Consider the following 27,968-nt stretch of genomic DNA (forward strand, 5'->3'; position numbering starts at 1 on the left):
TGCTTACTAACCATATATAAATATATACATACATACATAAAATAATTATTCAAGCGATAAGCTGACTTCTGAAGTATCCGAGACCAAAATACAACCAAAGTACGAGAGGCTTTAAAAATTGTCATTTCCAGAAATTAAAAGCGCTTTACTTGAAAGTTCATTGCGACTATACTCTATGGTAGTGATGTATAATTATCTTGAATCATCAGCAGAAAGAGCGAAAATAAAGAATGCTCATAACGTTGTTGCTTTATATATCATTTTTATGTGAGCAATATCACTAACGTCATCAATCATGACTTGATTACTCTGCAATTTTGCAGCTGTTGATATAATCAATCATTTTGTTCAAAACTTAAGACTCCATTATATTCTCATGGGAGAAATATAATTATCAAACTAAAGCAGGAAGATTCATTACATTCAAGTCCACTTTTTTCAGAATCGAAAAGAACGAAATATTTCATTTGACCTCAGAGATGAAGCCTGATCACATTTTTCACGCATGATATTGGCAATAGATCATTAAAGACGTGTTAGCGTTCGACACTCTGCATTGTTTGGCGCCACTCCGTGCAGTTGAAATTCTTTTCTTCCAGGGAGCGCCTGATTGAACGTATACGCAAGCTGAGACATCACTATCATTACGCCGGCGATAATACGCGCGTATCACAGCCAATAGCCATTGTCATCGCCGGGACCTTGCCTCGATCTGCCAAGTGATAGTAAAACAACCGCGGCAGACTTTTCAAAGGAAAAAGTATTTCTCGAGAAATATCCATGCACAATCCCTGCAGGGGGTATCCTTTGACGACGCGGTAGAATCTCTAAGAAGGAATATCACGAGCAAAAACCAGTGATAAATGGCCAGTCAAGAAGAAAAGAAAATATTAGGGGAACAGTGGCATGAGGACAAGATGGATGTAGCTGAAGAACCGACGAGATTTATGGCCCTTTTCGGGACCCCTATATCATAACTAATATCATCGGAGGAGCCTTTGAAAATATTATAGCGTGGTGGCACTTTGCGGCTCGGGAACTGAAGTTGCACACGAAAGAAAATCCTTCAAGAGGTTCGCTTGAAGGATTTTGGCGTTGAATATTAATAGCCACTGATATATATGTTCAATTTTAACTTGGATGCTCCAATTTTTGGAGGTATTACTTGTATTGAAGTCGGAATTGTAGTACAAACTTTCTTTCTTCGTGTATAATGCGTATTTAAAAATGAGCTAACTTCTGAAGCAGCGTTTTTCGGTCGCTGTGCAGGAAGATGGATGGCCAGCAGCCTTGTCTGTTAGCGAAAAATAAGTTATCCCCCCAATTGGAAGAAAGTAACTTCCTTGACTGTTTGAAGAACAGCCGGAAACCAGGGAGGGTGCACAGAAAGATTCTCCAGAAATTCCAGCAAAAAATCTGGAGGCTGAAGAAAATATTGCCATGGAGCTCCCACCCATAAAAACGACGCCTGAAATTGTGCGATGTTTTCATTCCGGGATGTCACGCTTTAGAGCTAATGATGCTGTGAAAATATTTTCACTAATTTTTCACTAATTAATCACTTTTCACTAACATCTTTGTGGGCAATTAATCCTCAACATGAAGGAATTACAGGGCCCCCACTTCAAAAAAAGTGTCATTTTAAGGCGAAGAACTTGAAAAACTCTACTCAAGACAATTTTTTATTTGGCCCACTTGAGTGCTTTTTTTCACGTCATTTTTAAAATGCATGCTTTTGCTCCACCCTCCTGCTCAATAAATTCCCCTTTTACAATTTCAGGATAGATGCTGACACGAGAAGAGGAATGATTTTCGAATAAAATTCACAGTATAAATACATCGGGCCATAAATTGTGCCTGATGCTTCCACTGCTTGCCAGGAGAGCGAAGACCAAGCATTCGAGTCATAAAGATGCCCTCAGAAGTACGGTAGACTTCCATGTAGTAGCGCGGCCATTGATTTTTCCCTCACATTTTAGTGCTCTTTGGTTTGCTCATAGACGTTTACCTATAAGCCAACGATAGCTTGAATGCCGTACGTCAGAAGATATTTAATCGAAAATCAATTTTATGAATAAAAATTTATAAGATTATGCATATAACATTTTGTTTCAATGTAGTTATTGAAGTTTTTTATTAAGTTTTAATAAGTTTTATTTCAATGTAGTTATTTTCTGTTTAGAAAAATTGGAGAAAATTGCTCGTAATTTCAGCCTATGTTATATAACAAAAAGTTGTAACAGCGAGCATTTGATAAATTTCAGGTTGTATAGACTATTCTCAACTTGCCGATTATCATCCATCATCGGTGACAAGAGTACATGCCCAAAACGGAAAATTAATGGAGGAATATACTTTGGAACGTACAAGAAATCGCTAACAAATTCTATATTAAAAAGGCCAAGTCAACCACAAACAAGCCATTGTCGAATGGAACTGAGGGAGTCGTCTGCCTGGGACAGATTCGTTATTCATGTTGCGTGGCGCAGGTGGCTGCTGGTGCTAGACATCCGGTGAGGGATCCATTCGTTGCAGGATCAGAACCTAGCTATAGGATTAGCATCTAGTTCTAGGGTTGGAAACTAGTTATAGGATTAGCATCTAGTTCTATGGCTGGAACCTATATATATATAGTTATAGGATTAGAATCAAGTTCTAGTATTAGTACCTATAGTTTTAGGGTTGGAACATAGTTCTAGGGATGGAACCTAGTTCTAGGATTATAAACAATAGTTCTAGGTCAAACCGTTAATAGGGATAGAATCACTTCACTTTCGTGTCGAGAGAGGCTGGTTTCTATGCTAAGTGATCTAGAAATTGATGAAATTTGCAAGTTTATTGTTCAAAACGTCAACGTAGTGTCAAAACGACTCAAAGATTTCAAAACAATCAATGTTGACGCTAGAAACCAAGCGGGTGAAATAAAACGCGAGTTGAATTGCATTCTTATATACAGTATTACAGTATACTCATTTATTGAAGTAAGGAGAAATAACAACTTTAATCAAGCCAGTTTGACAAGTTGTAATTCACTAAAAACTGTATGATTTCGCATGACAGAATGGAAAATGACGTAGATGAATATCAAGTGTAGATTTACACGACGGTAAGAGGCCGGGGAGCGCGAGAAGATCGATCCCTTGTTACCCGAGGGTCGTGATGACAGTAACGATGACAAACACTTGCAAGCGCCTGATTGAAATAGCATGGCTAGGGTGTGATCAAGGGGAAACGGAAGAAAAACTTAAATGGCGCAACTTGTAGCCAATATCAGATAGGATTTATTTGTACTTATGATTATTTATTTATGTTCATATTAATTAATGTTTATATTTGACATGTCGAACTCTGGGCAACGCGTGATTGACATAGCATGGCAGGGTGTGATCAAGGGGAAACGGAAGAAAAAACATAAATGGCGCATCTTGTAGCCAAAATCAATGGGATTTATTTGTCTTATGGTTATTTATTTATGTTCACATTAATTAATGTGTATATTTGACATGACGAACTCTGGGCAAAGCATGATTGACATAGCAAGGCTAGTATATGCGTATCATCAAGGGGAAACGGAAGAAAAAACTTAAATGGCCCATCTTGTAGCCAATATCAGATGGGATTTATTTGTACTTATGGTTATTTATTTATGTTCACATTCATTAATGTGTATATTTGACATGTCGAACTCTGGACAACGCGTGATTGACATAGCTAGGCTATGCGTGTCATCAAGGGGAAACGGAAGAAAAAATTTAAATGGCACATCTTATAGCCAATATCAATGGGATTTATTTGTACCTATGATTATTTATTCATCTGAGAAACGCATGATTGACATAGCAAGGCTATGCGTGTCATCAATTAAGGGGAAACAGAAGAAAAAACTTGAATGGCGTCTAGTAGCCTATACCAAGAGGAGTAATTTGTACTCGAGATTATTTGTTTGTATTCAGATTAATAAATGTGCAAATTTGACACGTCTTTCGTTGGATAGAAATCCTTATTAGTCCTTAATTAGGCTTAAAAAAATAATAATAGAAATACTTCTTAATTCTTTTAACTTCTCTCTATAAATCCTTATTATTTATTAATTATATTATAATGAATTTATAAATAAAAGTCAAAGTTACGTGGAAACGTGAAATAAATCAATTGAAGTCGAAATTACAAGTTTTTTTTAAGAAAATTCATAATTCCTAAATATTGATACGCATAAATCTATAAGATTTTTTTTCAATAAAATGGACAATACACAAAAATAATATTGGAAAAAAATATTTATGATTTGCTCCTATGACTGGCAATATTCCATCGCAAAAACTTGATAACATTTCGATTACTTAATTACAATTAGTGACAGTCCGTGATAAACATGAACCATTCATGAAATTGTAAACATTAGTAAACCAAATAATAATAAAAAACCTGCATAATTACCTTGAATCAGGTTGATAAATCTAAGTAAGTAACGGTTACTGTGAATGTGTTCTATAGTAGTTTACAAACGGAATTTTTGGGCTCATCAAACGTTTTCGAAATTGCATCAATTTATCGTAAAAGTCATAAACGGCCAAAAAAAAGTATAAAATCACGCTGACTGGAATACCCTGAAGTGAAAGGAGTTATATTAATCGCGTTTATATCTTGTCATTCGACAGACGATCACTATATTACGACAGACGCTGAAACCAAGCTTGTTTCATTGTACAACGATATTATGCGACTATATAAATTTGAAGGCAAAAAATCCACAAAAAAATCACGCATATCTCTATAGAAAACGTACCGCGAGTCTCTAGCACATGAAAGTCGCTACTGTTGTAGTGTGCTACAGTTTTGGTAGCAGCGCAGCCCACGCAAGAAGTCAAAGAAAGAGAAGCAGAAAGACAGCGTGAACTGCTCGACTAAAGCGAGCGTTACAGCTCAGCTCGGAGCAAGAGATTTATTGCTTCTGGATCATGTCCAAATATACGCGCAAGTGTTGAACATTTAGTCTTCCAAGGCATTCAAATAAGGAGACAGATTTTGACAATAAAAAATGTTCAACTCGATATTCTGCATCAATCGAAAATGAGCCGAAATTTCAATTGTTTCACGACGCTATTAGTTCTTATTTTGTTTGAAACCTTGAAGAATTAAGGAGCTTGATTTTTTTCTATTAATAAACTTGGCTTGAAAGCTTGTATAATTTTAAAGTGGTTTTCTTAGGAGCAATTACAGCTGCACTCATCCCAGAACGCCCTATATTGGACAATAATGGCGATTTTCCACAATTAATTTCGAATCCATCATGTAGAAAGGGATACTCGTCTCAGCTGCCAGCGCTAACATCTCGCTGAGTTGGTAATTTTCCGGATTTTCAGCAGGTCATCCATCTTAAGTTCTGGAAACGAAGCTTTGATCCGTCTCCGTAGATTTATGGCCTCGAACTCCACAAACAGTTTAGAGGGGCTCCAAATGGGTCTAATTGATTCCAGAGCAACATATGCTTCTCACTCTTCCCAAAGATTTTCTCCGAGATTGTGCTTTCTTCTTGATAGATGAGCATCAATTGAATCAGGAACATTTTTGTCCCACAGCAGCGATGAGCTTGGTTTCTGGGCTGATGTTAGCACAATCACATTGATGAAATAAGTGAACAAATCCTAATAAAGTTGCACGAATATTATATTGGTACAAAGTGTACACAGAAATACAAATAATATTATGAACTTCAGAAATAATTGATATAGAGTTCAACTATCCTATAAAGTCACGCAGTATGTCTAGATTTTCGATCACACCAACTTGATGGAAATAAATCACTGGTAGTCCAATGCTAACGAAATGTTCCCTGGGAGTAAAACACGGAACTTGCACGACTCTAGACTCCTTAAATTCTTCATCAAATTTACCTAGAAGTCGATACCGGTCACTTCGGTTGTTTGTTTTCACCGGCAACAATCGACAGCTTTCTCCGGGCTCATAATGTACTCTGCCATGCCAAAATTTGTGTACCGAATATAGAGGACCATAGGATGCAAAGTAAAGCTGAAACTCGCTGTACAAAAAGAACGCTTCTGGCATCTAACTTTTTCTCCTGTAAAATAAAATTCAACCTGGTTTACGAAACCCAGCATCACACGCCATGCAGCTAAATTCGATTAATTCACTACAAGTGGTCATAAAAATCGCTCAAATAAGTATAAATGAATATTTTAAAGACTGCTGATGAAAAGGTTTCAACGATAACACGATAAAAATACCAAGACGACCAATATACATGTATACGGATCAAAACTAAGCGAGAAGAATTCGTTAAAATTTCAACTGGAATCGCCGTCGTAACAAAGTTCAAACAATGCCAAAACTTTTGTATGATGAAGCAAGAAGCCTAATGTTTACACTCTTATGATCTCTAAACATGTTTGAGAAACATGTAACTGCACTGCAAGTGCTCAAATTCGTGGGCTTAATCCAGGGCTCAACACTAAGGCTATAAATCCTTCTGAAAATCAACATAGATCACCGCGTACAATGGCTGAATGAATTCTTCCGACGTTCATCCCAAAAGCCATAGATCTTTTGGGATGTTTTAATCATCGAAGCGTCGTTGCCTAAATACATTGCTGCTAAAAGGCGGTAAAAGAACGGCCGAGACAGAGCTGTTGTTATGCTTCAAAAATTTCCATGATACTCAAGTATATACATTATGAATAATACGAACAGTTTCTCGTCGAAAAGTCTCGTTAGACTGATATTAATTTCTTTGTAAAAGATTTTAAGGAGTGGAAAAAGCAGTTGCTGATTTCATTAACAAACTCAGTCATATCATAGGGCAATATTTTAACAAGACTTTGAATACAAATATCCTCTTTGAAGACATAAAAATAGCTTGATTTTCGAAAGACTCGGAACGGTCAGTCTCCTCGGTTGTATCCCCGGAGGGTCTCAGGCCCACCTTTGACAGCAGCCAAATTTATAGCGGAAATTTCTTACTACGGTTCCAGGGCGCCATAACTTATCGCACGACCTCCCCGTTTGACGCTTGAAAATCAACATGAAATATTATTCTTGCTGTAGCATATGAGGAAATGGAGAGGATGCGGAGTGGTTCTACGAACCTATAGAGCGTCTAGTGAGAGGGTGCAAGTAGGGATGGACGTGTTGAAAAGTCTAGTTGTTAATAGTCTACTACTCATCCAAAGAGTAGCTAGAGGGTGCAAGTAGGCACTGACGTGTTGAAGAGTCTAGTTGTGTAATAGTCTACTATATACGCATAAAAATAGTCTAGTGAGAAGATGAAAGTATTTACATGCAGGTTAAAAAGTGTAGTTATTCATTATTCACTTTTCAAAAAAGTTTGAAATATTTACCAGGCCGTAAACTCATCACTCTTTGAATATGAAATTAATTGTGTATTACAATTTTTGAGTCTTTTGACGGGACTGCATCTGAAGATTTTTTATTTAGTTTCATAATTATCTATGTTTGATGGTCTGCTGCTCATCCAAAGAGTCTAGTGTGAGGCTGCAAGTAGGGACGAACGCGTTGAAAAGTCTAGTTATTTGATGGTCTGCTACTCATCAAAGAGTCTAGTGAGAGGGTGCAAATAGGGACGGACGCGTTGAAAAGTCTAGTTGTTAATTGTGAATTATAATTTTTGAGTCTTTTGACGAGGCTGCATCTGGAGATTTTTTCGTTAGTTTCATAATTATCTTAGAAATTTGTACAATACCAAAATCTCGCTTTAGGTGAATGATGGATAGCAACTCTTGATGCTAAGGTGATACATATATACTTGAAACAAACGGCTGCGAAAAAATAAGTTGCCGATTTGTTGGCTGACGATGACGATGCAGCCAGCTGGCTGGCGATGACGATGCAGCCAGCTGGCTGGGGTTGACGGTGCAGCCAGCTGGCTGGCTATGACGATGCAGCCAGCTGGCTGGCGATGACGATGCAGCCAGCTGGCTGGCGATGACGATGCAGCCAGCTGGCTGGCGATGACGACCAATTTGTTGGCTGGCGATGACGATGCAGCCACCTGGCTGGCGATGACGATGCAGCCAGCTGGCTGGCGATGACAATGCAGCCAGCTGGCTGGCGATAACAATGCAGCCAGCTGGCTGGCGATGACGATGCAGCCAGCTGGCTGGCGATGACGATGCAGCCACCTGGCTGTCGGCGAGCTCGACAAGGTGCATGGAATTTAGTCTACTACGACCGTCTACTCGATTACTTTGGAACAACGCGAAAGGTAGGATCGAAAATAAAATAATTTAGGTCAAAGAATCTCGTATAATAAGACGTACGGGGCGAAAAATATGAAAGTGAAAGCGTACGTGGAATTTAACCTATAAATAATAAATAATTCTCGTATTTCTGACAGTATTTGTTGGATTCATTACCTCGTTCGATCATTAGTTAATTATGATCACTTAATTGTTTAGCAACTAAATTCTCGGTTTGTGAAATTTAATGTTATTTATCTTGAATATTAGTGGAAATTAATGTTATTTTTCCTTAACATTAACTGTGTTTAAGGACAGTCATAAATCACAATGATACACTCTTTGGACAGTCGAAGATACATTGGGGGAGCCAAACAAAAGCTATTCGTTTCATTATTGTTCACAAGCGACTCTAGCTGAGACGCTCTAAATCATATAGAGCTGAGAGCCCGGTGCCTTACAAGGACGTTTCCGACTGCAGGTTTTAAACTAACTTCGAGGGAATTCTCATTTTCTCCTAAGTTCACGGAAATGTAAATAAAACTGAGTTGCCATAGCTGAAACGACTATAACCTGAATGATGAGTATAATAGGTTTACACGGATCATCATGTAATTAGATTAGACACGGATCATTAAGTAATTAGATTATAGGTGTGTAATTGACCATCATAAGTCATAATTCGAGTTCAAAAGAAATAAACGTTCGATTTTTTTTAATAAAAAAGCGCGTAAAAATATTCCAAGAAAAACCAAACGCAATGTTAATAATAGAAACTCGATTTAAAGTGAGCTTCTACTTTTTTCCGCTTTCGATCTCGAAACAATTTTGATCTCGCATTTATCTTTTCTCGTCGTGATGTAGATCACAAATGAAATGAAAGAACTACTGCAAATTGATCTTCAAACAATGACGGATGCTCTATTTCGAGTTAAATTGGTTCAAGAAACGGAAGTGATACCAGCAAAACCACACCGTCACTCCATAAAAAGATCTTTAACCGATAAAAATACGGTACAAGATTGATCAAGATTACTCACGTGTCTTAGTATTAAAGAATATTTATCGTTGGACAATATCCATTTATTAATTTGTAACCTGGACTGATGTATGGTTGGTGATGATGTATGGAACATACATCACGCTAATCTCACGCTTTGGAGATTTATGAATCATCGATTTTTGAGGCAAAGCATGCATCGCATAGTCTACGAGCAACCTACCAAGAGGACACTAATCTTCTTAGAATAATAAAGAGAAAAGTTGGTAAACATTTTAGTACACAGAAAATCAATTGTGTATTAATTGATAAGAAAGTGTTTTATGAACACTATAAGCGAATCAATTAGCAAAAAAGTTATAATTTAATACCTAAGTGAAATGACACGTGAGATACAGAAGTCATTACCACTAATAAGAATTTTATATTCTTGAAAAATTTTTATCGACTGAATAAGGCCGAAACTTTTCGGCAATTGAGGTCCTCCTGCAAAAAATGAGGGGTGCAAAAATTACCCACAAAAAGGCCGTGAATCTTATACAAAACATCAGTGCCGTGAGTGCAAAGTATGTAAAATAGTCAGTGACTTCCGTCGAGAATAATATTAAATCTGGCAAGCGCAGAGAAGGCAATTTGACGAATTTTGAGCCCAAGTGCTAACACGCGTATGAAAAAAATGAAGGGGCCAGCGGTAAAATAGGCCGTCGTAAACAAAGACGCGTCAGGCTGATTATATCTTTCGCATTGAGGTCCTGTCAACGGGTGGCACTAGGAGAGAAGCCTTGCTTTCCGAGACCAAAATTGGTGAAAAATCTCAATAAAATCCTGTTAATTAGTAATGCAGATTCCATTGTAATGTTTCACAGATAAGCTGAGTAAATTTTAAACAGAAAATAAGTTGCTATCTGCTTGATATAATTTATTTTATTCGTGCATTCGAATGACGCGCGTCTCTTTCAAAACCAGAATTTTTCTAAACCTCGTGCAAATATGAAGCAAAATTTAAGCCATCGACAACTATGATCACAGAATGGATTCAGCTATTTAAAACATAATTAGGGTTTTAAAATTTTACTTTTTAGGTCAAATAATACTGTAATATAATATTTGAAATCTAACCCGCTCAACACTTTAATATACTAAAATTTAATGAATATTTTCATGAATAGCGCTCGTACAGAAAACAAAGTTTTTATTTAAATACATTCAATGGATATTCTATAATCAATCTCTACTGTATGAATCAACTACTTTCTGGGTGCAATTCCTCGAATTCCTCGAAATAAGAAATAATTCCTCGAAATAAGAATTCCTCGAAATTCCTCGAAATAAATAATTCCCTTAATTCCTCGAAATAAAAATTGAAAATAATGTCCCGTGACACGTCTACATCGCGTGTTCAGAAGCCGTGCCTCTCCGCTATCGATCACCAAAACACTGAAAACACCAATTAGATGAGTAGCACTGCCATTCTTCCTGAACTTGAATAGATGAAGTACTACCGAGTAGTATATTGTTTTCCGAGGTTCTAAATTGGGCGAAAATTTTGACGAACAAATTAATTGTTTTTTTTTTTTGTGTTTGCTTGCCCGATGAGTAAAATGAGAGCTTATATATGAGAAAAATGAGAGCACTATATCTTAAAAAGTTCTTCTTGCAGTAGTTTTTAATAGTACTAACATTCGTGAGCAATAATTTTTGTATGGGACATGAATATAGACAGACGAATGATGGAAATGGTATCCCCGGAATTGAGAAATATATTTTTATATACGCTGAAAGTTGGAGCTTTTCCACGTGAAAACTAAGGTAAATACGAGTTTTTAATCGCATGATTGCGAGATTTATTTTTATGATTCAGTTAACAAAACATTAACATTAAAACATGCCTAAAAATCTGCCCATGCTTGACTTCACTTAAAAATACCAGACCTCATACAATTAGGTTAAATTAACATGTATCTTTATCTAACACATGTAAGGACACGCTTTCCGAACCTAGGCTAGCAATACATGCATATTGTATGACACGATGTGCTGTGATTTCAGTGATAAGTGACCAGCGATTCCTTTATCGGTTTATCTTAGGAATGAGAATATCTTGTCTTACAGATCGACAAGTGTGAGGAAAGAAATCGAGGAGATTTATTGGTGTAAATTGCAGGCATGAAATACTCACTTCAGAGAATTTACGAATGGCGACAGAGAGACCTAATTATGATATATGGCACCTCGTATATCCTTGGTCGTCCAAAGGCTTGAGCTCCTCCAGCCCTCCCACCCGCGTCGGTCTTATCCCTTGTCTAAATACCTTTGTGTGCTACGGGCCCTGGACGCCTTTCATTACGCAAGCACCAGCCCGCCTTCCCAAAAGCATCCTCAAATTGCTTGCAACGTAATTTGTCCGGCAAAATTCTTGATCCCAAATTAAAGAATGAATTCTTTTATTTCCTTCGTCCATAAGCATAACTTTGATCACAAATTAAAGAATGAATGTTTGGATTTCCTTCGTCCACAAGCATACCCTTGATCACAAATTAAAGAATGTATGCTTGGATTTCCTCCGTCCATAAGCATACCCTTGATCACAAATTAAAGAATGAATGCTTGGATTTCCTTCGTCCATAAGCATAACTTTGATCACAAATTAAAGAATGAATGTTTGGATTTTCTTCGTCCATAAGCGTACCCTTGATCACAAATTAAGGAATGAATGCTTGGATTTCCTTCGTCCATAAGCATACCCTTGATCACAAATTAAGGAATGAATGCTTGGATTTCCTTCGTCCATAAGCATACCCTTGATCACAAATTAGGGAATGAATGCTGAGATTTCCTTCGTCCATAAGTATACCCTTGATAACAAATTAAAGAATGAATGCTTGGATTTCCTTCGTCCATAAGCATAACTTTGATCACAAATTAAAGAATGAATGTTTGGATTTCCTTCGTCCATAAACTTACCTTTGATCACAAATTAAGGAATGAATGCTTGGATTTTTACTCATCCATATTTTTCTAAAAGGACACAATTAATGATAATTTAAAAGAATCAACAATGGAATTCAGTCCATAATTTTACTTGAGAACTCGAAAATAACTGAAAAAGTAATAATTTTTTAGGAATTTCGAAAATACTGGGTACGAAAAAAAAACATGAACGCATAATGAATAAAGGAATACTTACTGCAATTAAGGAATATCCTTCACAATGGTTTTATAAACATTATTATCAGTATTAAATAGGATCATCAGTGATGCAGGAGCTGAGCACAAATTCATCAATAGTGGACGAAGAAACCCACGCAGGATCTCTTACAAGAATAGGACAGTTTACGACTCAGGAAATGCCTCCACAGACACGGTATAAGACGGCTATCGTTTGTTCGTCCTTGGCTTACAACAAACGCACTTAATTGTTGTTTTGATTAAATTTAGATTTAAATTGCTGGATTATTCTCAGCTCTAATAATTTCTTAGGTGATTTCACGCAAATTTTCAATCAATTATCATAACCAGAGTCTTTCTATCAATATCACATTAATTAATCAGGAAAGAACTTGCAGCAGACAATTAGACCACCTAATTGGAGGACATAACTCTTTCTCTGGAAATCGGCCATCGAAGCCTTTTGCGGGCACTGATAAAGCCATCATTAGAAGTTCAAGGCCTGTGTTTAGAGGAGTTTGTGCCATGCGACCTCAAGATGAGTTATGTCGTGTTTGCGTTGTTTATTAGCATGGACATGACATGGGGACATCTGGGTAAGGGCGGCTGGCTATGGGATAGCAACGCTTAGGCAATTACCTCTCAAGACCGCTCGCGTCCGGCACGTACGTGCGTCTCACGCGCACATCCTCTTCCTACAATTAAAATACTTACAAATTTTCAACTGCAAAACTACAATAGAAATTTGTTTGATTTTTATTAGATTTTTAACCCGCAATACATTAACTCCTCACACAAATTCGCTGTTGCTAGTGCGACTACCATGTACGATGAATGTAGATTATTTAATTAGTTTAACTACTTATAATGAAGTCCATACAAACTTGATATGTATTTCTGCCAAATCCCGGTGTAAAATGTCAGTAATAAGCTTTATTGCGCATATAATGTGTGTTGTATTCATGACATTAAAATATCAATAAAAAAACTGATCATTCACGAAAGGAGAGAACACAAATTTTAACAAATGTTATGATATTTATGTGTCCATTTACAATAGACACATAAATATCTCTGTACGGAATCAGAAAATTAATCGGTGAGTAAACTTGATATGCAAACGGCAACTTAGCATACACAATTTTCAGCATTTGAGCCAAATAACGGAACGCTTGAAAGATTTCCAGACTAACTCAACAATATTGCTAGTGAGCCCGAAACAGCAATTATAAGACCATTATTATTCTTTTCTAATTTACAGGCCTTTCTCTCATGCAAAACAACAGTATTGAGCCAAGGAGTGTTAATTCGTCGATAAAATTGTAAAGAACGATAAAAAATGAAGGGAGCTGTCACCCGTGGAAGATACATGCGAAAAGGTCTACGCTTGATGAAGATACATTCTATGATAAGGTAAAGGCCATGATATTCGGCAAGTGCTAGGTACGTCACCTTAAGATAAATGAGTTACCTAGCCCATGAACCAATGGACAACGCTGTATTCCACCTCGAGCACAACATTGGCCCGTTCCTAATAGCTTGTAAGTCCGAGGCATCATTTTTCATGTGACATTCAAGACCTCCTCACGTGAGCTGATGACTTCACTCGCAAAATCTAAATGGAGGAGCAGCAAACTGGCTTAAATAAACAACGGTACTTTCAGCTGAAGATTATTCAGAGTTGAACACATATTCATCGTGTATATATATGTGTGCGTTCATGTCTGCAGGCAAGCTGACGCTTGTTCAAAGATAAATAACTACTTCCGGATTGATTTTTTCCGCGCATGAAACTTGCATCATGTAATGCATTGTATCTTCTATCAGGTATCATGCAATCCCGGTCAAAATTACCATTTATAATTTATAGAAAAAGTTCGGTAAAGAACAATATGAATAAACCGGACAGCGGAAGTTTGATGAGAAACATAAACCTTGAGGTGGTTCAACAACGAGCAATAAACTATTCAGATGATGGATTAATTGGCCTAATAGTGGCTTGCTCAAAGCTAATGAAGATATGTGGTTGTGATGGAAGTCTTCCTTCACTATTTCCAATACAGCATTTATAATGTTTGACTCTTAAGCTTAGCAGAGCCGTTCGAAACCGAGAGCTTTTAAAACCGGCGTTGTGAAAGCTTCAGGTTATTAGTCATACATTTGACTTCTATGTAGGTTCAAGCAACGGTTCATAGTTTCGCAATGAAATTATTATGCTGTGCCTTTTTTAAGCACAGCAAATTCTCACACTGAATAATAACATTAAAATGTGGTGCGATTATCTACTGGCTGAAATTTGCATATATATAATAGATTTTGATTCCTAATCCAAAATTATGTGCTAATCATCAAAATTATTGCTACATCAAAAATTATATGCTAATTTCATTCATAATAGCTTAAGTACAGTTAGGTTAAATCATCGTCACCTTTGTTATTTCATGTTTTAATGATGATTTATCTAATTCGAGACAAATCATCATAACTTGCATCACTGCCGGTCTTTTAGATCTGATGGAGAATTTGTACAGAACTACAGAAACTACAGAATTCTTACAGAATTTTTTTACAGAAAAATTTTTGCTATACAATTATTCTTTATAAATTTCTTGATTGGTAATTAACGTTAGTCTAAATTCTAACGTTTTTCTATTGTTATAAAAAAAATAATTTAATTAGTTGATCAATGCATGCTTCTCGAAACCCCAAGGCTATAATGGTTGAATTAAAATATTGACCGGAAGCTGTTTTCTGTCAATTATACGTAATAACTCATATTATCATGTATATATATTACCCAGACTCGATACTTATCGCATCATGAAATCTAACACAACTCATAGTAAGCCCACAAATCATGGAGCTGAGCTACACGAAATTAGCTTTATTACTTTTTCCAGTACCGTCTACTGCATCTACAACCGAGCAAGGGACAACCTCGTCCGTTGTAGGAGAAGTAAAGAGATTAATGGGATTTTTTTCGCTCTCCTTTGTACGGCTGTCATTGCAGTAATTGTTAGTAAGTCAGGCAAGCACGGCGTCCAACTTCTGGCGTATTAAGTAACCTTTGGCCATTTTGTCAAGCAAGTGAACCGTTTACATATTAATGAAAAAGTGATGCCAAAAAAGGAACCACTTACTTGGTTAAGATATAACGCAGCATGCACCGACGAATTGGTATTAGCGCTCGAAAAAGAGAATGAAAAATAATCTGATCAGGTCACTCCAGTTAAGTTTTCAATTAGATATTTATTTTAGACATGTGCTACGCGAAATACATGTGTGTAAATAAAATGAAAAGTGAATGCATTTTACATAGGTAAATAAAACTTCCCAAGCACAATTGCACATACGCTTAATGTTCTGAAAGAGGTTCTGACTCCACACGACAAGGTCTGCGTAAAGAAATCCGTGCATCAGGCCGACTGGCGAAATCCTGCGGGTCGGAACCATCTATTTACGTTTCGCTATCATAAATCTTCCCCGCAAGAAAGCCATCATGGGGGAAAGGACAACGAAAAACTTTCTACGTATTCAATTTTATTCATTAGGAAGCTCTCGGGTCGTAACGATGGGACCAGGGATCAGAAGTGAATCCTTAGTGATACGGCGTACGTCACCTCATTTTTGTCAGTGGACGATTTAAAAATTTGTAAATTGCTCAAAACTGTACAACAAAAAACAGTTTGGTTTACGTTAGCAGGCATTTATTGAATTTAACGGTGAAATATCTAATAACAAAAATAAGGCAGGCAAACTCTCAAATTTATTGGAGAAAGACTAGGAATAAATCCATAAATCCATGACTTTACTGGCAGACACATGGCAGTCATTATTGACGGGAGGGAGTCTTTGCCTGTAGCCCGCGTAAACCCGTGGCTCAGATACGAATATTGGTCGGGATTGGGGCGGGAGTTTGACGCACTGAGAAACAATTGTTGCTAGGCATATTTTCGCTACCGTAGAAATTACTATGAACCATCATGATGAAAATCATACAAACGGGATAACGTATTTATTTACATTAATGTTCTGACATAGAGATTATAGAAAAACTATTACCAGATTTTAGAGAATTTTTTCGCCGTCTTATCATAGCGAATCATAATAAATCATATGACATTATGGATCGCATTAATTATACCAGGCCTACAACTGGATGAAATAATAAAACTCTCTTCCCTAACCCAGCTCCATCCATCATATGATTCCAGAAGTTGGCCAGAGTTTTCATCTCGATTTCTTGTATTTGTTGGAAGCGAGGAGCCCGAGCTCGGCTCTTCATACATCACAGTGCCAATCCTCGGACGGCTTGTCGCCACCTCGACATGCTATGAAATATGGTGGAACTTTCCGTGCTCTGATGAATAATTTATCACTGATTTCCAGAACAAGTACGACGTTACTAAAACAGATGATGTTACACCGCAGGGAGACGTTTTTTTGCGCTTCTGGAAAAAATTCTACCCGGGATGAAGCTTAATAGATTACTATAAAAAGACTGCCATTAAGCCTTAAATGTAGCTCATAGAACAATATGTACATATATACGTGATAACGTGAACTTTGAATAAATTAAAACGTGAATAACAGTAAGGGCTATCGATCATTTAAATAGTTCATCGGACGGCGATGGTCGGCGTGATTATTCTTGAAGCAACAAGGGAAGACGCACGGAAGATGTATGTAGTCGAAGTAAGGAACCTTAATGGAGTGAGACGAAAGACGATTTGTGCGAGGACGATGAGGACGATACACCGAAGAGAAATGAGGGGGGAGTCGCTCGGCCAGCCCTCCAAGAAAAATGGACCAGCAGGAACAACGCTCGATGAGTAGCTGACGGATTGCGTTGGAGAGGAAGGAGCCCAGTTGACTTTAACGCATCAGAAAAAGGAGCGAAATTAATGGCTTCGCTTTCAGCTACACTCATACGAGGGTAGAGAGATAAGGCGCGCAGTACTGCGTGAATTTGTTTTGAGATACGGATTAAATATACGAGACCAACAATTCAAAAAGAATGAAAACTTAATGTTCTCCTTCTTATGAATTATGTTAGTTTTTCTTTGTTTTCCTTTGTCTTGGGGAATTTTCGATTCAAGCAAACAAATGGTATAAGTACTTAAATCAGCCTGACAGGCCATTGGCATTGAGAAGATATATTACAAACGAAATTTTTCAAAAAAAATTCGACTTGACGAAATTAAGATGTTTATCTCCTATCTGTTATAATGAAAGCAGTTACATCTCATACGATTATATCCGCAATAAAGGTTGTATTTCAGACAATTACAAGTTTGCAATCGATATCAGACTTGATCAGTCTCTCGGCGAACGCGTTCCTCGGATCAGTTTGATCCGTTAGAGTAGATCTTCGGGGCTCAGCCGCTCATTATACGTTCTGGCTGCTGGCCAACACAAAGATGCGGGAGCTCTATCGTTCAGTACAGCGAGATGACCGACGAACATATCGCCCATACGCGAAAAAATTTAGCAAGTAATAGTAAGTAATTGTAATAAATTTCAGATGTTATGGTAGAAACTCAATGTTGCGACTAAAAATTACCTGCATTATTCTATGGCAACATTTTAATTAATAACTATAAATAAAAAATATATTAAAATTATTTGGAAAATAATTTAAAAGAGAATCATTGATAATTCAATGCTTTCTCGTGAGAAAGTTTAATGAACGTGACACTGGAAGTAAGTTGATGATAGTGTAATAAAAACACTGTATATTCATGCACTGCAATGATAAATACAAGCACTGCAATGATAAATACAAGCACTGCAATGATAAACACAAGCACTGCAATGATAAACACAAGCACTGCAATGATAAACACAAGCACTGCAATGATAAATACAAACACTGCAATGATAAACACAAGCACTGCAATGATAAACACATGCACTGCAGTGATAAACACAAACACTGCAATGATAAATACAAGCACTGCAATGATAATGTCCTGTGAGGTCATGACTCATCCAGCGGTCCGGACCTGACCATCCATCGGTAGAGGGGATCACACGGCCCATCTCAGGGATAAAATCAAGGCAGTCATCCCTTGAGATCACTCTTGCCTCAAATCGTCGTCAAGTCAGCAGCACTTTACCACCAATTTACTCATGCTTGATAACGATTTAGAAGTAGTATTTATTTACAAATGAGTACGTTAAACTAGTTCAAAATTCGTGAAAATAAAGGTCAAATTTTAAAAATATATGAGAAAGTTCGTTGGTGAATTAAAATAAAATTCAATTCATTTCATGTAATGAAAAACGTACCAATAATTTCTGTTCATTAGAAGCAATTAAAGAGCATACTTGGTTTCGATTAGATCAAATCGGCACGTCAATTCCTTATCTCTACGAAGACGACACACGTCGCCAACAAACTCATGTCCTAAAAAACTCATCACACAGAATGTGACCTTCGCAGCATTTAAAGTCCAGCAAAGTCAATTAAAAACAGTGATACTAATCTGGACGGTTGCATATCTACTTATTATGGAATTCGTTGGAAAAAATTCCGATGTAGATGAAAAATTGAAGGAAATCCAGTTTCTTTTAATAAAAATATTCAATTAGCACGAGTAAAATGTAAGTTAAACACGTGAATGATGAAAGAAAAATGAAATTTTACTATTTTGGTGTCCAGTCCATGCACGTAACGATTTCTCCTGAAAATGTGAATAAGATTCAAGTGAGTGAAATATGAGTTAGACTTTTAGAATCGATGACATTGATTGATTGATGAATCTGCCACTACCAAATTAAATGGCAATGCCTTTTAATTCACAGGTAAGTCTTTAACAAACACACTAATTAGAGAACCAACAGCACACGCCATCTCTAACACTGCTTATTAAAACGATGCAAGTGCGCGATACCGGGAGATAAACAAGGAACACACGCAAGTTTTAACTGCTCTGATCAGCAGCTCTGAAAATCATTGCTCGATATATGATGAGAACAGTGATCGACATGGTCGAGGAAACAGATGTAAGTTGAGAACACTTGTCTGTCCGACTTTCATGACGTTATGCGATACACGCTGTAACGTTGCTCGTAGAATGATTGACAATTACAGATAAGAAGCTATTCATACATATATCATTTCCTACGTCTGAGCAATACATGATCGATATGATGCAGTTGCATAAATGTTACAAGCGCCTAAAAAAAAGAGCGGTGCTCGTGAAGATAGCAAGCATAAATTCAATGAGTTGAATGCAAGAGCGATTCAATCCAGTGAATACACTATTAGTACCAAATATTCATTATTCAGGAACATCAACATTCTACTCATTCACAAAATGAATTATTACTATTTTATTATTTAATTTCATTATTATTATTTAGTCGTTATTATATTTTAATTATTTAATCCAATTTGGAGCTTTTCCTCGAGCCATCGGGGTAAGCACTTTTCTTCATTGAAAAAATTATAAAGAAAATAATGAGACGTATTTTCAGGGACGAGTATGAAAGGAAAAGAGAGAAGAGAAACAAGAGATCAGGAATGCGCAGTCTAACACACGCTTGAAGTGTGCGGTTATCTGACCTACATTTAGAGCCCACGAGCGTCTCATGGTCACTTTAACCGCTCTTATATAATTAGATACATCAAATGAGATGCATAGAGTTCACTTCTTGGGTATTTACCTGCGGGCATTAACAATTAAGGACATTTATAACCTTACTGAAGAATTTAAAGCAGCTGTGTGAATATATTTTCTCAGATATGGGTATATTTATCATCTTAAATTGACAAATCAAGGTATGTTCACGTATATTTAACGTTTCGCTACAATCGTTTTAGAATCAATAATATGAAGCCGCATAAATTTTAGTCTCGAGTATTCTAGCTTTGTTCGAAACTTTCCGCAATATTTTCTCGACGATATTGTTGGCCTGAAATCTCTGTTGATCTTGATGTCGTACTTTGAGAACAAGATAAATAAAATAATTCAGAAACGAGAAAAATCGAGAAAAATAAAATTTGGTTTTGAATCATTATTTCGAAGTGTACCATTGCTTCGAAAATTCATAATACATCATGTCGGCAGCTTTTGAATACGAATTCAGCTACGGAACCGGAAAAGGTAGAACAGCAAGAAGCATCCGTCACGCAATAATTCAATTACGTAGCGAGTGAGAGAATTTTGGCTCGGAGTTCGCCGGTTTCTAGGCTATGTATAAAGTTCGCTTAGCATGAAACGCTTGTCACAACTGAGTGACACAAACGAAGAAATGTTTCGCGTACCGCGTTCCTGAAACCGGAGGGAAAAAACGTAAGCGGACTGCATGGCAAAAATAATCTAGTAACACATTTGGAATGAAATTGTGAGCTTTCTTTGGTACACATTCTTCAATAAACGAGAAAATATTAGTGCCATAACTTGAAATTGTGATTTGATATTTACAATTAAAAAGGCAACTCAATTCCATTTACTCAATTCATCGCAAAATATTTACATTCTAATTGAATTCTTTTATAATTATCTGCCCTTACTGGGAGCTTCAAACAGATTATCTGCTGGGAATTAAACTGTGAGCTTCAAACAGCTTCATTATCGGAGCTTCAAACATCACCAGCAGTGCATCAAGCATCTCCACCAGCGCCTCAACAGCATCAAGCACCTCCATCAGTGCATCAAACATCTTTATCAGTGCATCAAACATCTCCCTCAGTGCATCAAACATCTTCATCGGTACATCAAACATCTCCCTCAGTACATCAAAATCTCCATCGATGCATCAAACATCTCCATCAGTGCACCAAAAACATCTCCATCAGTGCATCAAGCATAACCATCAGTGTAAAAGCACAGCGCGTTTCATCAAATATTGATCGCCATACAGGCCTCTGCATGCAAATGCTCTCGAAAGGAATAATTTGCCCGAGTGTAGTTGAGAGTTCACACTAGACGGCGCTTAATACAAGCATGAGCTTAATGGCGACGTGGCATGATGGATGATGGAGGACGAATGGCAGCCGAGACGCATGGAACAGCGTCAGCAGAGACGCATGGAACAGCGTCAGCCGAGACGCATGGAACAGCGTCAGCAGAGACGCATGGAACAGCGTCAGCCGAGACGCGTGGAACTGCGTCAGCCGAGGCGCGTGAAACTGCGTCAGCCGAGACGCATGGAACAGCGTCAGCATAGAGAAGCATGGAACAGCGTCAGCATAGAGACGCATGGAACAGCGTAAGCAGAGGCACGTGGAACAGCGTCAGCCTTGGCTCTTGAAACGTCAGCAGCGACGCATGAAACAGCGTTAGTCAATTCGACAACGATGCTCTGCATTTGAATTAAAGCAGCAGTGGGCAGCAGTGTAACGTCACTGGGCAGCAGTGTAACGAAAGAAGGTTTATAAATTGGAAACAAAGTTTGTGGCGAAATGTATTATGAGCGTGAAGATGATACCAACAACCCAATCTAAAGCAAACTCAATGTTAACAAACACTCGCTAAGCTGTTATAGAAGTAAAAGGCATTCTTTTGAATTTCTGTCGTGACATGGTTTATTAAAACTAAACCTATACGTCTTTACTCATTATTTTAGGCAATCAATATTTTACTTCCTTAAATTAATAGCTGAGTAATTGACTAAAAGAAACGAAAATACAGCTACTCTAAGTTTGTGCAAATAAATGACGCCCTAGGCCACCTAAATAATCCTTCATTTGCAAAGACTTGGTTCACGGTAAATAAATTTTGTTGACAATGTATATGAGTAGTTGAAAGCAACGTTATTGGAATAGAGCTTGCATACTAGTAGAAGGGCTTGCAACAATTTTCACTCATAAAAAGGAACGAGTCATATTGAACAAATAGTGATGCACATTCTACATGTAGCACCGATGCGCCCTTTTGCCAGACCTAACTGGGTTAGGAATGCCCAAACATAGGCTAAAATATCGTCGCTATTTGGACAAAGTTTCGCACATTTCTCTGCGTGCAGGCAAGCGAGAGCTTGGACCGAGCCGGCCTCATGCGAGACAGGAAGGGAGAGAAGCGTCAGGCCTGGGAGCATACGGGTGCTTTCTATAACTGCCCATTAGACTCAATGGAAGGATAAATGTATTGAAAAATAACACAGCATGGGAACCTAACGCACAAAAGGCAAGTAGCGTATATTCATAACATTTTAAATAATCGTAGAAAGAGTGCAAGTAGATAATACAGTGGAATGATGTGGTTAGTTCGTACTTTCATTAGTTAGATGAGAAAGAATTCCCACAAAAGATTTTACTAACAAATCATGAGGATTGAGTTTAAGTTTAAAAATTATTAGATAAAGGGCCATTTTGGATAGAGCGAAATTAAATGATTATTTAGTGTTATATGAATAACAACGCTCATAATTCCTGGTAAAAATGTTATTAGCAAGGAAGTCTGCACTTCCGGAAAATTTGATGTACAATTTCTAATCAAGGGTCAATTTTGTAAGAATGTGAGCAAAGTTTACACGGATCACATATTGCGTGCTTCCCAAAATATGGGCCGTCGGGAAAATTATTAACTTACTAAGAAATATCAGATGAAGTAATGAGAGGGAAGCCGTGATGTATTGAGCAGAGGGGAGCGCTTCTACTTCATAACGTCACGAGGCTCAAACAGCAAAACAAATACGCGCGCTCAAGAGAAAAACAACAGTCATACGGTGCAATAACCACATGAGGGGTTCAGCAGATATAATAGAAACTTTGAAAAAAGTAAACTGTGGAAAGAAATTAATTTCGGATCATTATCATTATTGTTTATGTGCGTGTTTAAAAGTAACATATAAAAGGATATATCACATAACACCGGAGAAAAGCAACAGCGCACGGTGCAATAACCATATGAGAGGTTCAGCAGATATCACGGAAACTTCGAAAGAAGTAAAATTTTGAAAGAAATTAATTTCGGATCATTATCATTATTGTTTACGTGTGTGTTTAAAAGTAACATATAAAAGGATATATCACATTACACAGGAGAAAAACAACAGTCGTACGGTACAATAACCACATGAAAGGTTCAGCAGATATCACGGAAACTTCGAAAGAAGTAAACTTTTGAAAGAAATTAATTTCGGATCATTATCATAATTGCTTACGTGTGTGTGTAAAAGTAACATATAAAAGGATATATCACATTACACAGGAGAAAAACAACAGCGCACGGTGCAATAACCACATGAGAGGTTCAGCAGATATCACGGAAACTTCGAAAGAAGTAAACTTTTGAAAGAAATTAATTTTGGATCTTTGTCATAATTGCTTACGTGTGTGTTTAAGAGTAACATATAAAACGATATATCACATTACACAGGAGAAAATTAACAGCGCACGGTGCAATAATCGCACGGTGGTTATTAACCATATGAGGGGTTCAGCAGATATCACTTCGAAAAAAGTAAACTGTGGAAAGAAATTAATTTCGGATCATTATCATCATTGCTCACGTGTGTGTTTAAAAGTAACATATAAAACGATAGATCACATTACATAGGAGAAAAAACAGTCGTACGGTGCAATAACCGCTCGGTCTTATTAAGGGCTACATAAGGGGTTCAGCAGATATATCAGTGGACAGAAGTTAACTTTGGAAATGAATTAATTTCTGATCAAAATCATTATTTTTTGTGTGTTTTTAAAATAAACATCTAAAATAATGCTTCACATCAAAAAAGAGAAAAGCAACAGTCGCACGAGGCAATAACAACACGACTTTAGAGTGGGCTCCATGAGGGCTTCAGCAGATATTATGGTAAATTTGAAAAAGTAAACTTTGGACATAAATTAATTTCTAATCATTATCATTATATTTTGTGTGTGTTTAAAAGTACATATAAATAGATACTTCACAGCAGACAAAAGAAAAACAGAAGTCGCGAGGTGCAATAACCACATGACCTTGAGAGCAATTTAACAATTATATTCAAACCTAGCCGAGTTATTAATTTCAGCAACTACTGAGAAATTGAAGAACATATCGAAAATGTACTTTTAACTTTTCTTACGTATTCTGAACTAACTAACATCTAAATGTTGTCCAAAAATAATATGCGTTTGAAAATTACTTTTAAAAGACAACACTTCTAACGAATCCAATGTCTCTGATGTTACACATGTACAACGAATTTCTAATTTTAATATAAAATATTACAAAACTATATTTTAAATTTTAGTTAGAAGATTAAAAAAAATTAATTTTTTTAAATTATTTATTCTGTCAATTGGTTCATGCATTGCCACCGACTTTACGCGTGTGGAAAATTTCAGATCGATTGGGCAGGTGGAAATGTGCTGAATATCAATTATAAGATTTGTAGAAGACAAAATTATCTATTAATTTTTTTAATTAATTTTTTTTTTAATTTTTGAAATTATATACTCTGTCAATTGATTCATGCATTGTCTCCAACTTTAAGCAAGTGTGCAAAATTTCTGATCGATGGGAGAGGTAGAAGTGTGTTAAATATCGATTATAAGATTTGTAGCAGACAGACAAACAAACAAACAACAAGAAGTGAAGTTAAAGAGAAGTGTTGTAATGAGAGCAACGTGAGGTTAAAAAATAAAATTTTAGAGCCACTGGTTATAGGCTATTTCGCATTTTAACTGGGATTCTTGGAAGCGGATTTCATCCTTTGAATAAGTTTGAACTCTCAATCATCATTGTGACTAAAAAAAATGTATTCTTTCATTATGATATTTTTCAAGTGGTCGATAATAAACTAATAAAAAATTTTCAATTACGCAATAATTGACGCTCAGAATTGGCGAATGGGTTATTTGAAACTTGATTGAATTCAACTACCATATTCAGCTGCACATGTTACCCATGTAAATTTGTGCGCTTCGAAAAGATTGAATTACTAGACCTTATATCCAAAAGCCTGTTAAACTACAAAAAAAAATTGAACAGTATAGAAACTTGAATTTTCCACTTAATTTTGACTGCGACGTTCAAAAAATTGCCATGAAATACAATTTTGTTGTCGAGCTGGCGAGTAGAATTGCGCGGGTTTCTATATGGAGCCGCCAAACGTCCACGTGGGAGTCGTCAGCTGTTTCGTGGCCTACGCCAAAACCGGTTATTTTGCTCCAACGGACGAGCGTTAGCCACGATCTAAGAGATTGATGCAATGCAGCAAAGTGTTTCATTTTCCTTTTACATGCTTGTGCATAAAGATTAATTATTACAATGACTGATATTCATGATGATGCATGACGATTACGTACGTAATACAATGATCAATATTCTTGATGCATCGTAAATTATCTGATGCACAATACTACTCGAACTTATTTTTCTCTAACGGACGAGCGGTAGCAAGGATTCCAGAGATTGATGCAATGCAGTTATATGTTTCATTTTCCTTTCAAGTACTTACGTAATATAACTGCATAAAATAATGATATATATTCATGATGCATTGTCGATCAACCGCTACACAATACTATTCAAACTTATTCCGTTATTTATGTCCGCCCTGTATTAAGTTCTGATTGTGTTTAAAATTACCACCTTCCGCATTAGAAATTGATCTTGTTTGAATTAATTCGGAAATTTAAAATCACTTTCTCGAATGCAGGTTAGAAATGAACAGATATTTTTTAGTGATAATTAAAAATTCTAGCTGTCTATAATTGCACGAGTGTAATGTATACGTGATTACATCACACACCCAGTTTAAAAAATAATTTTTATTTCTACTTTTATATAAAAAAGTAAATCATGTAATGCATTTTTTATAGAAATCAGGAACATACCTAATGATAGTCAGAGAAACATGAGAATTAACAGTTTTAGATTTAAGCGAGGTAGCTTGTAAAAAATATTTTCACCGATCAATATTTCAATAATGAATAATTCCATCTACGTTGGATAAATGAAAACAATAAGTAATATATATCGTAAATAGAATTCGATGAATCCAGTCAAAGAGCCGAGCATAAAATAATCAGTTTATTATAACATTCTGAAAATGATCCTTACATTTGAACCAAATTGTTGGGAATGTTAACAAAAATTTTTAACGGAAAATAGCAAGAGAAGAAACTCTCAGAATGGTATGAATACCCTTGAAAGATATTTCATGTGCTTTTGATGAAAGTAATTAATATCTGAAAGGAAAAGAAAGGAGAAAAATTCTCCGGCGTGGAACGAACCACAATTCATGAAAAATATATTTGGATTATCGATATTATATTTTGGCATAAGGCATTTTCAAAAGAAGTGAAAATTACGCCTGTTAAATTAATACTTTTTAATTCGAAGTTATCGATTAAATGACATTATTAAACCAATCACAATTCACGTAATGAACTGTAGGTTCATTTCAATTCAGACACTACCACTAACGCTGATCAGCAACTCGTGATTTCGCGAAAATCCGAGCCATCGTGAAGCGATATGTTACATGATGAAGAGCTTTGATTGCGGGCTAACCGAACATGCAAATCAAGAAAAAGTCTACGGGGATTGAACGCATGAATCGACACCACCTGAGTGAAGGTAACTGTAGCGTGAGGCAATTGGCTATAATGTGTCAGCATGCACTCTGGCATGCCGATAAATTTATTTTGAACCGTTTTCAGTTAGGCTTAGGTAAAATACTGTTTACTTCTTTTTAAGCCTCATCATATATAGAAATAAGTCTAAATATTTTTTCTGCGATGATTTCTATACTTGTGAAATTTTTCTACATCAAATATGGTGATTTAAAAATTTTAAAAATAATTCGTTGGACAAAATTTTATAAAACTTAAATCTTACCTGCTAATGCCATCCACGGATAGAATGTAGTTGCATTTTGTCCTTGTCCCATTTGACCGGGATTTTGTTGGGGTGGCTGCTGGTGATGTTGCTGATGCTGGACGGCTGTCATACCGCATGTATTCCATCCTCCCCCAACATGGGCCCGGTCTCTAGGTGATGTGCTGGGGTCAGGAGGATACCCCCGGCCCGAAATGGGATCGGGCGTGCATACAGGTCGGGCGGCTTGTCCCCAGCCCACGGACATATCTTTGGCACCATACCCATTCTGGTCTTTGGCGGCACTGCAGTCTACTTTGAAAGGATTTGGAGTCATATGATCTTGGTGGGTCGGGTAAAGTTTACAAGATGCACTGGGGTCATATGCATCTTGTCGTGGTGCAGGTTGGCCGTAGTGGCCCACGCTCAGACCCAGTGGAGGGAAGCGATAAGCTTGATCTCCTCCTGAACCGCCTCCGTAAAACCCGCCCTGTTCAAAGTAGGAGTTCATTGTTGTGACTAATATAAAAACAAAACAACTCACTGATACACCACTGATCACTGAATTTAATAAAAAAAATAATTAATAAGACTCACACTCACTGCACTTATTCAAATACTAAGAAAGATCGAGATCGCTCGTCACAGAGATTTCACTAAACTCTTCACTGCACTGATAATGGCATGGTATTCACACTGTAACTCCGAGACGTGTTATCACACCATGTGCCGGGTCACATTTACTCCTAGGATTCGCGTGCTGTAAACATCTGGGAATATGGGAAGCATAACCAATAAGGGATGGTTGCGTCACACTGCCGCAGC

The 27,968-nt window shown here is 36.9% G+C and overlaps 1 protein-coding gene across 1 annotated transcript in view; it reads right to left on the bottom strand.

The window, feature by feature from the left end:
* The window catches only part of LOC108667409 (homeotic protein ultrabithorax), a 246,847-nt gene that overhangs the window by 134,694 nt on the left and 84,185 nt on the right, over nt 1-27,968 (bottom strand). The window contains exon 3 of the mRNA XM_047884122.1: nt 27,165-27,633. Coding sequence (XP_047740078.1) covers nt 27,165-27,633 — 469 coding nt within the window. The remainder of the gene's footprint in view (nt 1-27,164; nt 27,634-27,968) is intronic.

This window comes from Hyalella azteca, unplaced genomic scaffold (genome assembly GCF_000764305.2).
Source record: "Hyalella azteca isolate HAZT.00-mixed unplaced genomic scaffold, Hazt_2.0.2 contig14656, whole genome shotgun sequence".
Lineage (NCBI taxonomy): Eukaryota > Metazoa > Arthropoda > Malacostraca > Amphipoda > Hyalellidae > Hyalella > Hyalella azteca.